At 46.6% G+C, this 15,643-nt stretch overlaps 1 protein-coding gene and 1 pseudogene across 1 annotated transcript; one reads left to right on the top strand and one right to left on the bottom strand.

Annotated features, from left to right (window-relative positions):
* Positions 1–1,331: 1,331 nt before the first annotated feature.
* Positions 1,332–2,973, top strand: LOC142587665 (P2X purinoceptor 7-like). The gene is made up of 3 exons (XM_075698826.1): positions 1,332–1,626; positions 2,354–2,572; positions 2,687–2,973. Exons 1-3 carry the CDS (start codon positions 1,436–1,438, stop codon positions 2,841–2,843), a joined length of 567 nt encoding a protein of 188 aa, XP_075554941.1. The 5' UTR covers positions 1,332–1,435; the 3' UTR covers positions 2,844–2,973.
* Positions 2,890–7,436, bottom strand: LOC142587663 (uncharacterized; annotated as a pseudogene).
* Between the last annotated feature and the right edge of the window lie 8,207 nt (positions 7,437–15,643).

Consider the following 15,643-nt stretch of genomic DNA (forward strand, 5'->3'; position numbering starts at 1 on the left):
AAGCCCAGACGCCACGATACATCTTTCGGCGTCTCAGCCACAAAGGGTATCGCCATTTCTCTATATCGCAGTAAGGACACCTACGTTGAGCTACTAGGGCTAACGTCCCTTGAAAGATCATACCACTGCCTTCCAGTTACCCCATGCATTGCACCCCAGACTGCTTGTCGCCATCTTAACTCCATCAAAATTACTCGATGCATTGCTGCTACGCTACTAAAGTTACTCTATCAACTGATGTCTTTCTGGGTCTTTTTTACTTGCACACTGACCGCCGGACCGGCTCTTCTAAAGCCCCAATAAAATGCCGCGCACGACACCCCTGAATGCTCCCTAACCTCTCGCTTCCCCAACATCATCCCATGCCCCTCTTTTTCTTTTCTTGTTTTTCCCCTCTTAGTATCCCTTTTCTTTTTATTCTCTCCTTTTAATTTTCTTTTCTCCCTGGCCTTCCCAATCCGCTCTTGTCGCCTCGTCTTGGGAACCACGCTCACAGGCGTCAGGCGACGGCGCTCATTTCTTTTGAAGTCTCTCCCTTTACAACCAGCCACCACCGAAACAACCGGACGTTACGTCACTGTACTAACCCTTTAAAACTAGCATGCCAAGGATGGCGAGGCTACCTTTGACGAAGATAGGTACTCCTACCGAAACGTTGACGAGCCTTTCCGAGGCAACTTATCCCTGTTTACAACCTTCATACCACAGTGTGCTATTCCATCTGTCAGCCCCTTTCTTGATTTTGCATGTTCCTATAAGTAGGCTGTATGCACTGCGGGTCTGATTTTATATTTTGGAACCGTTTTGTTTGTACATGGGAACCTAATTGTCGTAATGCAGGAAAACTGCTCATCTATACCTATTTTCATAAAACATGTTGCTGTAGCCGTGCGTCTCATTTTACAAATTGGAATTGTCACTATTAGAATTGTGGAACCTGCCAGTGTCTTTCCTGTCATCTGCGTTCTTATTACTGCCCCACAATTCCAATGAATCTTACTTTCCTCCGTTTACTCACCTTCTAGACATATTTCGCATCGCCATGCGAAGAACACGGTGGAAAATGCCTCTCCATTACACCCTGTGAAAGTGGATGTACAGCTAAGCTGATGCGGACGTTACACAAGCACAACCAGCGTCAGAGAAGCAGCATGACCCCAACTGACCTTAAAGGGATACAGAATAAAAATCGAAGAATATAGAGAAAGCCCCACAATTGGATTCCTAAGACACGATTGCTATAGTATATAGTCATTATTCGGGTTACTTTTGAGCGGATGGCTTTATTTTTGACGCTTTATGAGCGGCCACCGCATCACGCGCAAAGCGCTCCCGACAACAAGCCGGCGGATCTGACGTCACACCTACCCTCAGTAGCCGCGGAGCGAACTGACCGGCTGCGCAGTTTTGTTTTCCTCGCGCTGCGCAGTGCAAAATGCAAAGCTCCAGTGAGAGTGATAGCATGAGCGGAGATTATGACTCCGACTTGGATGAACGGCCTACAGAACGACCACGAACGATAAAGGCGTATGCCTACGATCCGTCCGCGTCGTTAAGTGAAACTGACGATGAATCGCCGCAGCAGTCCCCCTCCGCGGTGCCGAGGGAGTCTGGACCAGCAACGTGGTAAGTGTTTACACTGTGCATTGCATGTACACGCGTTCATTTCGAGAGATCAGGGGCGGCATCATAAGTGCAAACCAGATATAAAGCGGTTTCTACGGCTCGGATCGCAAGCTCGCACCTGTCACGAATGAGTTAGCGAAACGGGCGCACGCCTCATTGACAGTGTTGCATTCGTGGCGGTGCGCCCAGCGTGATTCAGTCAGGCAAACGCTTTGCCATGTTTGGTTTCAACAGTGCGAGGACGCTTATGCTTCAGGCTATGCAATGTCAGGCGACGTAAGAAAATTACTCTGCGTTCCGCGCAAAGCGGCTTGCTCCGCCCGCTTGGCTGTATATGTTATGTGTAGCTGCTAGCGCGTAAAACATGAAAGCTGCCGATGCACAATACAGGTGCCGCGAGTACACACTGTACAAAAAAAAACGTAGAAATCGTTGAAGATATTGACGCGTGTAGACCTCCCTAGGTGCGGCCGGCGGCGTGAGCCTAAGTCGGCTGCCGACTCGCACGCGGCAGGCGCTCGATGCGCGCAAGTAGCCGTTATTGTAAATAGATGCGATGAAGGAACAGGCGAGGATTGAAGCCAGGCATGTGCAGCGACTGAAATGCCTCTGTAAGCAGGGGGCGTCTTGTTATTCACCGAGTGAACGAGTACATGCGCAGCGGTTTCAGCGTCGAGCCTGCGTTCATTCTGAAGCCCTCTTAGCATTCTTTTTTGCTTTTGAATAGGTGCTGTTGTGGCGACCGATGCGCCGACATGCCGACGGCAAGAGAGAAAACATGCTGCAAAGAGCAAGATCGAGTGGCGAAAGCCACCGAGCACTACGAGTGCATTACGAAGCACCCACTTTTTGATCTTTACTGCCTCAACGAACATGTGCTCGAGCTAGAGTACATCAAGCTGCAGTACTACAACCCTTACAGAGTGGGGCAAAGGGACCAACATGAGTAAGCAGAGAGAGGGCGCATGAAGGTTTAAATTACTTCATTGTTTCGTGTAGAGTGATTCTGCATGTGCAAGCCAGTAAAATGAACACACAAGCAAGCATTCTTTTTTTTCAGTAAATACAGATACACTGCTTACAGGCAGTTTGTCTGGTGGATACACGGAAGACTGGGCCAAGGAAGGAGGGTGGTCATCCCAAGCTATGTGGTTCACAGATTGAGAGAAGAATTCCCTTCAAGAAGTGGACAATACACCGGTTACTTGGACCCATGATTGTCGTCCAGCAAATAAACACACAGATGTGAGAACTGATTGTGAATTGAGACCAATTTACTTCACAACTTCAGGCTGGTTGACTGGTTGCACTAGCACCACGGCTTGATTACACTCCATGATTAAATCGTTCTCTCCGTGTGGAAACAAGGGCGTCCTTGTCGACAGGCTCAAAGTTTCTAGACAGCGTCGGTGGCACTGTAGTGCTGCTAGCCTGTCGCATGGCTTCCTTGAAGGAGCTCGTCGCCATGCACAGCTCAACTGTGCAGTTCATGAGTTCTTTGACATAATCTGTAAGAAGAAATTGAGTTAACGCATGTTGTAATTTGTAATACACCGTCCATTACCATAGGTGCAAGCCTTCTTAATAGGTGCAGCAACAGGCACTTTCGTTGACTTCGGGTACTTCACCAGGTACCTGTGCTGGCCTTTGGTAGTGGCGTGTTCACGTGCACTATTTTCATTGTAGTGCAGCGCTGCAAGGCGAGTCCTGAAAAAGAAACATGCAGTTGGCAAACGCATCACAACTTGCTTCACTAGCATTTACGTACAGGGCAGTACTTACCTTGCAACCATGCTTTGGTAGTGGAAGTGTGTTGCTTTAGGTGCAAACCGGATTATGGTGCTGTGGTATTCCTCAACTGCAAATGTCTGTACTGATGTAGACAACTTTGGTATGTCCTTCAAAAGAGCCTTGTTGAGGATAATGCTCTTAATCTTTTCGTGTGCTGGAGAGCCTGTGGTAATTTGCGAAATAAACTTAGTAATAATCTTTTCTGTAACAAAAGCATGCAGACAGTAGTACCTTCTATGAGCCATTTTTTTTGACTGCTGATCATGTTGGCACTTTTCGTACAGGGGGTCATCGTGGCAGTGCACATCAGCAATATGACGTGCCAGCGAACACCACTTCGGCAAAATTAAATCCGGTCTGCCTTCGCTTGATACTGCACACCAGTATACATGGTTAATAATGCCTTTTATCCAAGGCTGAATGTCGTTATACTTTTTTAGCTTCCCAGCGGCAGTGAGCTTCTTCTTTAGCGCTGCATGAAATACAGAGAAAAGGTTGAAACAAGTAGGTGAACTCTGAAACTGATATGTTCTCTGACGAATAAGTTTTTTTTGCAATGATTTGTACCAGAAATCTTACATTTAGCAACGTGCCAACAGTCATAGTTGTGCTCGAAAGTTCCCTCTTTAGCAGCAAACGCCTTAATTTGGGAATGTCGGTCAGTCACCATGACGTCAATCACCATGCCATTTGCTTCAAGAATGGTGAGAGACCTTTTGAGGCCCTCGAGCTCCATGTTGCTGCTGCCCTTTGTTTCGTTAGACTGAGAAATTAGAAAAAAACAGTGAATGACTGCATCCATTCACCTCAGTGGACGGCCGAATGAACAAAATACTCCTTTCAGTACAAAATGTTTCAACTGCAATAAACATTTCATCAAGAAATATGTAATTTCCCACACCACGATTCAATCTGGTGCAAGACGTACCTACCTGCACAGTTTCCACATGCAAGACCTTGTTGCGGTCAATGTCTATTAGTGAGTAAGTGCCATACTTGGCAGAGTGACCCGGCGAATCAGCTCTTCCATCCCCAGCAACACGTAGTGGCTTCCCAGCAAGTTCTTCAAAAAGCAGGTTTTGATGCTTAGTCCAGACCTGCGCAAGAAGATTTACAATTAGAGAGTAAACACTTGTATATGAACTAATTTTAACTGCCTTCATTACGGACTAATCATCGTGTCATATACCTTAGTGATTGTCGGAATCAGAGGAGAGGTCTGTACAGCATGGTGGTAACGATAAGAAGGGCACACTATTCCTGTACTCTTCAGGGCTCTCAGAAATCTGGAAGCATTGCATCCCCAGTACAGGGCTGCTGCTGGAAGTAATACATTTGCAGCTGCTTTCCTCTGAATCATCGGCTGGTTTGTCCACGTAGAAACATGCAGGTTTTTGCACATCCTTTCAACTCGCAGCAGTGTGCCTTTTATTCCTTTATCAACAGCTGAGCACACTTCTCCACACACTGGGCATGTTAAAAGAAGCTGGTCCAGTGAGGATTCAAACACAATAAATTTTCGCTCTTCATGTAGGGATGGTGATGGGTGGTCAACATCCTCTCTGAAATTTACACAGGCCATGTTAGTACTGTACTGCAGTACTGCAAACACATTTTCACGTACCTGAGAATAGCGTCAGTTAATGCATAAGAAGAATCAATGTTCCTGCCCTGCGTGTCATTTCCAGATTCTGTGTCAGAAGAGTCGGATATGGGTTCAAGGCCCACTGGTGACGATGCTCGTGGCATCTCAAAGCAGTACGTCTGGACAGCGCGAGACTGCACGTTGACTTGGGTCTGCATTCCTACAAAGAGTATTATATGAATATATGAGGTGCAGAAAACTTTCTGGAGTAACGAAATGTTTACTAGTGGTGAGATAACCACAAAATACCGAAATATGTATACAGTAAAATGTAGCTCGGCAAGTCAAAGAAGCTACAAACTCCTCCCGGACACGCAAAAATACTTACCCCGACTTCGGCAGATGATCGTCGTTTGAACTGCAGCATCTGACTGATTTTTCAGGTCTGGTGCCTCAGTGTTTCCAGCCATTTCGGCAAGATCTAAACCAGCATGCTCAATGGTTTCTAATTCTGGCTCCTCTTGATGCGCTCCTAGAATTCCATCATGGGTCTGGTCTCCACATCCGTCACTGTGAGCTAAAAGACATCATGAAGAAGAACAATGTGCAACAGTGAAGAAGACAAAGAAATTGTGCTAATTATTGCTGCTGTGACTTACCTGACTCTAGGGACTTGCTGACAGGGTTGTCTTTCTGTGTGGTATTTTCTGCTCCAGCATTTGCACTGCTGCATTCCGGTGACATTCCATCAGATGTAGCAGTTGGCAGTGGGGGTGCGTGGTCTGGTTCCTCCGTACTTTCACCGAGAAGTTGATGAATGATCTAAATACAGAGGAATGAGGTTTCAGAGCTCAGCTCTTACTCGCTGTTCCTGCGCTTCGCGTCGGCATCGCCGTTATCCCTTCCTCGCCGTAACACAGCTCCACAGGCGGCGCAAGCGCGCTGCTCTAGCGGCGCGCGCTCCCGGCGCAATCTCGCACGCGAATCTAGCTATCCACTTCGCTCATCCTCCAGTGCCACCCCTTCGCGGCGGTAGCCAGAGCACCGGCTTGGCCAAGCCGAAACGCAGAGCCATCTCCGTTATCCACAGCTTGCACCCCACCCTCCCCCCATTCCTTCGCGGCGGCGACCTCGAGCACGGTGTTCGATTGCCGAAGCGCCGGCTAGGATCGCTAAACGCACAGCCGCCGCCGTTCGGCACTGCGTGTTGCGTATGCGGTCGCCTACAGTAGAAATGAGACAGCAGCTGCCCTCAAAACTTGCATTACCAAGAAGCATAATCGCAGGCCGATTTTTTAGGCACAACCTACAGTTTTGCCACCAACAAAGAACCCAATTGGTGACAGTAACATGCACCTCAGCACATTTGCGCTAGCTAAAGCGTCCGCTCCCGTAGTTTCATCGCAGCCGAGCACTCCTTCCCTTGGTGCAAACGAGATGGCGCTACCAGTCTCATGTAGGCGAATTTTGCTTTTTTCGTCAGCCGTCGCTTCAGACGATGCGGATTTCGATTCATTCTGGCAGAATTGGCCAAACATCTGGCTCAGAACGTCGTACAAACAACAAATTACGGTCAAACGGCGCCTGTGCGCAAAACTACAGCGTGAACAAGCCAGCGGTTTACGGGAGAAGCATTCATAAGAGGCACGCGAGAAAAAGACTACCGCTGACTGCCGTTTTCACATACGCATGAAAAGGGGAAGGAAAACCACAAACCTCTTTTCGTCTTCTCTTTTCAAACGCGCCTCTGACGTCTTGTTGCTTCCGCTTCCTCGAAAAAACAGACGGTACAGCGTCAGGCTTGAGACGTTGCCTTTTCAGTGACACCCCGAGGCTACGTAGCAATGCCGGGCTTGTCTCGTAATCGCTGTCCTCAAAGTGGTCGGAGCAAACAAAAGAGCAGCTTGACGGCATCCAGGTGGGTCGCGATGGTTGCGCTACTCGAGTCCACATTCTGCGCAGCTTCTCATCTTTCGGAAAAGAGTGGCAAGGCGTGTCTCGCCCAACAATACTATTTCGGCACCCTTGCGCGCAGCAGACCCTCGGCATTCTGCGGCGTTGACACGACTGCTCCACACATCAATCCACAAAACCACGAGATGAAAAACGAGGTTTTCGAGCAGCTCACACGAGGAACCGGTGCGAATAGGACGGTCGAACAAAGAAAGCTCGTCGCTGCAAACGTCAACTCGCCCCTTCGCGCGCTCAGTGTGGACGATCGCTCGCAACGGGCCTCGAGGTGGGTAAGAGTGACGCGATATCCGGTTTTGCCGGAGCTTTCGGAGGAGGCCGGTAGGTGCTGCGATTTGAGAAATATTCACTAAAATAATAACTTTTCGCTCACTTCTCCTCAGAAAGAGTGTTGTTTTGGTCGCTCTCGGTGCGACAGCTATCACTGGAGACAGAAATCTCGGCGACAAATTTTTTATTCACTATCCCTTTAAACGGCCGTACACAACGATCACCACCACCACAACCAATGTACGTCACGCGCACACGCACGTCTGCGGCAATTCTTCTATATTCCTCAATCTATATTCCTAAACCCTCATTCTTCTATACCCCCCCAGAAGCGCAAGTGCGTTAAAAATTGAATTATGGGGTCTTACGTGCCAACACCATGATCTGCTTATAAGAGACGCCATCGTGGGGGACGCCGCAAGGTTGTACGACCTGGCGCTCATTAACGTGCAATTAAATTTCAGTACGCGAGTATTTTCGAATTTCACTCACATCGAAATGCGCGCACCTTGGCCGGGATTCAATCTTGCGACCTCGTGCTTAGCAATCCAACACCATAGCCACCGAGCAAACATGGTGACCGCCGAGGTTGCTCAGTGGCTATGGTGTTGGGCTGCTGAGCACAAGGTCACGAGATCGAATCGTGGTCACGCCGGTCGCAGTTTGATGGGGGCGAAATGAGAAAACACCCGTGTGCATAGGTTTAAGTTCACGTTAAAGAACCCCATGTAGTCGGAATTTCCAGAATCCTCCACCAAGGCGTGCCTCATAATCATAAAGTGGTTAGGCACGTAAAAGCCCATACTTTTTTTTTAGAACCACGGCGGTTCGCAGGTGCCTTATTGAAATAATACTTTTTTTTTGCAAATAAATTGTGTAAGAAAATTCCTAAAATACAGCGTACACAAAAGTCGCAGATGTGATAGCTTGGGACTGTAATTCGAATATGGGAGAAAATAGATTTGCGTCAGCCAGAAACTCAAGTACAAAGCCCTCTTCAGGCATCCGTTTGAGGTCGTTCTGAGTGATCGCGGCCGCTACGTGACGATACCGTTTTTGGACAGTGTTTGCCGTATGTCGATTACGGTCTCAGTACAGACTGCGCGACAGATTCAGCGGGCGTAGCGCCCACGCATCTAGAACAGATACATTGTCTGCACACGCACAGTCGCGTGCGATATGACTTGCAAAACCCTTGTTCGTGGTTGAAGGGGCTCCAGGATTGCGCGGTGGCTGTGACATGCGAAATAACGGTTTAATGAATGTCACTAATTGAAGCTGTGTTTAAGCCTGGAACTTACCCTGTGTCTGCGCATCCGCACAGGCTTTGAGCCTCTTCGACCACGGGCACCGGTGTTGCAGATTATATTTCACGTAACTGTACGTAACGGGGGCCCGCTCTTGTGCGGAAATCCAGCATAGATCCCCACCCTTCTAGGCGCTCCGCCTAGCGCAAGCTCCTCATTGGTCAGAATTTATGTTTAAATGTAAATTAGCTAAGAAAATGTGCAATGTACGACTTACACACAAGCTGCACCCATAGTATCTTCTGATCGTAATTTTTATATACGAGAAAACACCACTCTGTTACTCTTTTAAAAAGGGTGATAAGCTTTTGGATGACCCTCTATTCTCTGTTTTATATGTCTTCTATGCGGTGAGACAGCACAGTTCTATATTTACTGAATTGCGAGTAAAAAAGAAAGGCTCAGATTAGGACGGAGTCTTTTCAATCAACGACGCCTTTGTCCCGCGAGTATCAGTCCCGCGAAGAGCTCTAGCATTACTTCGCGCATAAGGAAATGAGGCTTGTTCTCTTTCGACATGCTGGAGTTGGCGTGGCGCCAAAGTCCAGTCAGTTACACGGTCTAAATTGCGTCGTTCTCCTTTGGCAGCTCGCTCGAGGCTTCCTGCCAAGCTTGAGCCTACTCTTTCGCGCGACGTTTGTGAAGATCTGCAAGAAACCTCTGAGAAAGTGTTCGCGTTTTCTTACTTTAGATTCTCGATCTTTAAACCACGTCCTCGCGGCATTTTCCAAGTAAAGGAATGTATGGAATGGTATGAAACACATTCTCAGCATTCCATTTGTTGATGTTTGATGTCCTTGCCAAAGTCTCCAGCCAGGAGTCGGGGACGTACAACTATGATCGAAGGAAAGAAAGGTGGCTTCCATGTCGGCTGCAGGACTATATTTGGCGGAATGCTGGATCCATCATAGTGCCTGATGACTTGGCGTTGGCTTTTCTGGCCATCTGGGGTCATGAAACTTACTGTGTATTACGTTATCCTGTACCCAGTAAACATCGTAATACGAGCAATGATAGCGGTGAGCACGCTCGTCGATTGTCAAAAATTTATCTGCGAATCAGACAGGTCGGTCATTTATGCATGGCTTATTATTTAGCGTAAAAGGTGGATATCGCGTAGGTTCTAGAATGTACAACCAGCTTTCGCGTCGCGCACAGAATCTTGTTAAACAATGCCCGGCGACAACATAGGCAACAGGTGCAACTATCATTAGCATTCTAGGTGCTTTCCAAAGAGGAAACACGCGTACAGCGGGGAGCGTGAACGTTTAACATTTGTTAAGCGAAGAAAGACGGTTTCTCGAAATATTACACCAGTACTCACGTCAATGCTGTAACTTTCTAATAACGTAGCACTGTCTATAATACAGTTGGAATGTCCCAAATCTTGGTTGTTCTACATTGAATCGCTTATGCGTTAAATAGGCTGTGTGTTAAATTGCGAATGTCTCATTTGTCTCCCACATTTAAAGTCTTTTCTTACGTAAAATATTTTGCCCATGGTATCATTGTACTGCTATTGGCGTGAAGGTCTTACGGAGTCGCTATCTGTAGGAAGGACCTCGCGCGCGTAGTATGAGGGATAACGTGGCCCCCTCCTCATAGGTTTGGCTGTCAGCGCTCAGTAAATACACAACGTGGGAGCCCCCCGGGACATTTCATTAAATACTCTCGAAACGAAGGAAGTTCTTCACTGTCATAAGTTCTTTACACTTTGCTGGCGTGTATATTGCACTCCTATTAGTAACATTCATGAAGGTGCGCATCTTACTATAAAACTTCGTAATGTTCAACCATACTTTAATAAATTTCGGGCACCAAAGTTTTGTCATCTTTGGTGGTACAAACCTCGCAAAAGGCACTGAAGAAAACCAAAAAATCAGCACACGCACTTAAAAGCATAAATCATATCATTCCAAACATCAACAACGACAACAAGCAGTGCATCTTGACTCAAACTTGCTTCATCTCAGCATAAAAGAAAACACATTGGAAAAGATTGTGAGGACATCGTAACAGGAACAGTTGTACCAACATATAGTACAAAATATTTCAGCACTTAGGATTCTGCCAGCTCCATGTTTACAGTATGTAATTTTGAGATCGAACTGCGAGGAATCTGAACAGCTATCCAGCTAAAAGCAATAGCTTGTGACCTTTCTCCCACGTCTGTTACAACTTGAAGGCAAAACTAATTTCTTTTTATGAATAATTTACTCTAAAGGTCAGGACATTACAGAGAGGAAAGGGTAGTCGGTAGTTTGCTGCAGTGCAACAGTGCAGGCACACATCCAAAAAGCGCCAGCATCTTGCGGTCGTCATTGTTGCTTATGCTTTTTCGGTCATGTCGTTATCCTTAACATCGTATACATCATGCCATGGGGAAGGATTATTCTTTCGCTGCAATGAAGAGTCGCCTCTAGAAAAAATACCTTTCTATATTTTCTAATGTTCTGCTTGTAATGTCAACACATGAAGAAATATTTTTGGAAGTGACGCATTTAGATTATTAAAAAAATACACACAGGAATGCATATGACGTATCGTAAATACCATATTTATATATTCCACATGAAATGCTTCCTGTAACTTGCCCTTTGAAATATTTATTATGAGGGTGAACATACGTTTCGAACCGAAGGGAAAAATGCGAGAGCAAGAACAACAATTTTAGGCATAAGGATACGCGAATAAAAGTTATGAGAGGTGTATGAATCTGTAAGAACAATAGGAATATTCGAGAACGCTTAAGCACATGTACGTTGTGAAGGCGAAAACATTCAAGCCCAATTGAATGCCGCTGATAATAATAATAATAATAATATTTGGGGTTTTACGTGCCAAAACCACTTTCTGATTATGAGGCACGCCGTAGTGGAGGACTCCGGAAATTTTGACCACCTGGGGTTCTTTAACGTGCACCTAAATCTAAGCACACGGGTGTTTTCGCATTTCGCCCCCATCGAAATGCGGCCGCCGTGGCCGGGATACGATCCCGCGACCTCGTGCTCAGCAGCCCAACACCATAGCCACTGAGCAACCACGGCGGGTGAATGCCGCTGAGCAGTCCTTCGAGTTTTGCCCTGCGAGTAATGCATTGCCCAAGTAGGAATGCATTGCCCTGGGAGTAATGCATGGCCCCGTTAGTAATGCATTCTCTGAGAGTAGTTCATTGCCCTTTGAGTACCGAATTGCTCTGAGAGTAATGATTTGCCCTGGGAGTAATGTAGCAAAGCGCTACGCGCTGCCAGAGCCAGCAAGGAGCATCAGCCGATGACCCCTACGCAGCATGCCGCTCGTGTCCGGCGCGAAGAGAGACCGAGGAAGCCGCAGCGGCCATCAAGGCCGTTAGGCGCGCGCTACATTTAAGCCCAGCGGGAGTGAGAGGGAGGCCTGAGAACCGCGCCGCAGCTTCTGAGAGCGAGGGTGACATGAGGTGGTCGTCGCGGCGATGCCTTCTCCTCTCATGCAACACCTGGCGCACTACTGTTGAGCTAGTGCTTCCTTTCGCCCTCTCTGCTCCGTCGAGGTGCGCTTGTGGTGCGACGTCCCGGTTACGTGGCGTCGCAGTCACTGGGAACTTGGGTACCGTTCGCTGCTACAGACGTCGGATTTATCGCTCATTAGGCAATTTGAAGATCTCGCGTAAAACTAGACGACTACGCAAGAACATTTCAGCAAGAAGACAGCTGTGTACTAACTTAAACAAAGTATGCCGATTCAAAACACCCGTTGGTATCCATGTGAAGTGGAGGCTTATTCGAGCGTTAAGCTGTATGCTTTATAGTAAACGGCGAGGCATGTAATTTTGTATTTTGTCGTCATTGTGAACATGTAACCTTCGGAAATTGTTATGTTTGTCGACGACTAATGTCACAAAGTTATTCCAATCAAATTGTTCTTTTTCCATACTGCATTCCTTATAACCTATGTTGAAATAACACAGAATCAGTTGAAAACACCGTTTTGAGGTGCTTAGGCACCAATGTTACAACTACAAATATGATGTGTGATTCTTGTTGGGGGATGAATGCCAACCACTGGTGTGTGCACAGTCAAGGACGACACATATATGCTGCATTTAGGGATCCTGTACCTGTTCTGTCGAAGTAGCAGATACCCACCTGAAGGAAACCACTGGAATGGGTTGACATCCACATTCCGAATTCCATAAAAACTTCAAGTAAAAGAAGAATATCTGTTCAATATATCACGTTTTAATCATAACATATGGGAACCCTATAACGTAAAACTATTCGAATATGTTTTTATTCCAATCTCCTGACGTCAAATTTGCGTAACCGCCGACGCAAGCATCGGGCGGTCACCCACAGGGTTGTCTCAACAAACCAATCAAACGCTATCCTCATTAATAGGAGGTCGGTTTTGTTTGCTTGAAAAACGAATAACATTTCCTACACTAAGCGAATTGTCTTATCTAATTGGCTCGCAAGAGGCGAGGAGCACGCTTAAGTGGATTGGGATTCGATGGGGCCGAGCCAGTGCACTGAAAATCGATAACCGTATGAAGAGGTTGGTGCCGGCGTCTGTGATTGGTCCGCTTTCCCTTACTTAGCGTACGGTGGATCGTCGACATTCGCGGCGGCATTCAACGGAACCTAAAAATGACGCTAAAACGGATTCTCAGCGAAGAAGAGTTGGCAGAACGAGTTCGTAAACGTGCCGAAAGTACCCGAAAATGTTACACAACCACGCAAGAAGTTTTATTGCACGCAAATAAACCCATGGTCTCCGGCACATGCGAGTAGCCAGTGCCTGAAAGGTCGGCGGCAGCCATCTTTTATTCCTTTCGGAACGGAGCAGCCTGCGGCTATTCAGAAGAAAATTCAGTTTTGTTCGACATATTAATGCATCTTTAACGCGTACACGTGCCATTGACGCGGTGAGTTTTTGCGGTATAGTGACTTCGCGTGACGGGCAGGTGAAGTGGGTGCAGCCCGAAAAACTTTTGACCAATAGTCGAGGGCTAATGCCGAAAAGGTCTCGAATCAGAAATAACAATTTTTTGGTCAGTCAAATCATGCATAATCAGTGTGCACACGTCATATCAGATGGGGGGCTATCGCGGTTTTTGTGACGTCGCGTGAGAGGCAGGTGAAGTGGGGAGTGGTTCAAAAATGTTTTTCACCAATCGCGGAGGGTTGATTGCAGAATCGGAATAGAAAGGTTTGGAATTGTTTTACGTTATAGCGCATTTGCTTTGCTTTATAGCTAGGCATGAGCCAACGTTACATGTTCATATTTTATATTGGCATTTTTTTTGCTTTGCTGCAGAAAACAGAGGTGCGCTCACCGGCAGCACTTTTTCCATCTTCAAACAGTGGTTATACAGGGTGACCCAAGTAACTTTGCCCAAATTTTAATATATGCAAATTGCACGTAGCTTCGAGATACTCATATATTTTTCTCTCAGGTAATTGCACAATTCGTCTTAATTAATAATATATCAAATATATTATGCATCAGGATATCATAATCACATATTATAATTAAAGCAAGCTCTCCATGAGACTCCCGATACTGACTTCTGTTGCTCAATACGTGCTACATATTTTTCCTATCGTGAAATAAGCCCCAAAACGCGCGCAACTTTGCCACGCCACTGGCCGTTCGAGGCACTTCGTGTGTAGAGGATTGACACAGGAGTACAGACAGACAGACAGACAGACAGACAGACCGACCGACAGACAGACAGACAGACAGACAGACAGACAGACAGACAGACAGACAGACAGACAGACAGACAGACAGACAGACAGACAGACAGACAGACAGACAGACAGACAGATAGATAGATAGATAGATAGATAGATAGATAGATAGATAGATAGATAGATAGATAGATAGATAGATAGATAGATAGATAGATAGATAGATAGATAGATAGATAGATAGATAGATAGATAGATAGTCTGGTAGGCAGGCAGGCTCGAAATGGCTGAAGTAGGCGAAGACGGAATGCTCATTAAAAATGATTCGCCTAATTTCTCACGCTTTGCACGGCTTAGGCTACTGTCTGCTGCCTAGTCGCGTCACGTATAGAAAACACCAGAATATTCATCATAGGAAAGGCAACTTTCTCCCTGTAAAGGTACATGCACTCTGCACAACGAACAATTTGAAAGAGAAGCCACTGCCACGCAATGGCCTCTCCTCGAGAGCCAATGCTACCTTCCCCTTTGTTGAGAGCCAGCGCCTGGGTGATAGAGGAGCGAATAAAGGGATGGCAGCGCGTGTTTGATGGGCAAGCAAGAAACGCGCAGTGTGGCTCTGTGGCTCCAGAAACGGGCTCTTCTCCGACTCCTCGGTTCTTTAGAGCGGTGAAACGGTAGAATGCATCTTTAATCGAGTGATACGCTGCCACAGCTAACTGGCCGGAGCCCCAGTTCCACCCACCACTACCACCGTTCGGGCATAGTCTGGACATTAACACTACCTTTAATTAAATACTTCCGAGTAACTTGAGAACCATCTACATATTCGTCTTCTGCTGAAACTTGTTTCCTTAATCTTAACCACCCACATGGCTACACATAGATAAACCTTATTTGAAAGATGACCTGAAAGACGCTGATAACGCCACACTCCGACAAGCAGCAATTCCTGGCGAATGAAAAGGCGTTATATTGCGCCGTTCTTATGTATAATTTGCAGTACCAGCTCACTTGTCGAAACTCATGGAACCGTCAGAGGTTTGCGCAAAAATGTGTTGAAATTCACACTCTAAGTTAACGCATCGGTGGTTACAATTTTCTCTGCAACCACTTTTGCGCACAAGAATGGCGCAGTAAGTTGTTCTTGATTTTAAATCTGAGAAAAGCATGCCTCGCCTATTCTCGTACCCAGTCTAACTAAAGTTTCATGTTGCTTTCCTTGGCCAGGCTTGACTCATTGCTCCGTTGGAACAGAATTGTCTTGGCATGTAGATGTTGCACGATCTTAAAAGCTAAGTCCCATAAATCCATTCAACAATGAAGGCCAGAGCGCTCTTGGCGTTGCGTCAAAAATTAATTTATTTGAAAAAAAATAGACAGTTCTGGTCTAAAGGATAATCACAGCCAGCGTTACTGGG

This window comes from Dermacentor variabilis, chromosome 7, assembly GCF_050947875.1.
Source record: "Dermacentor variabilis isolate Ectoservices chromosome 7, ASM5094787v1, whole genome shotgun sequence".
Classification (NCBI taxonomy): domain Eukaryota; kingdom Metazoa; phylum Arthropoda; class Arachnida; order Ixodida; family Ixodidae; genus Dermacentor; species Dermacentor variabilis.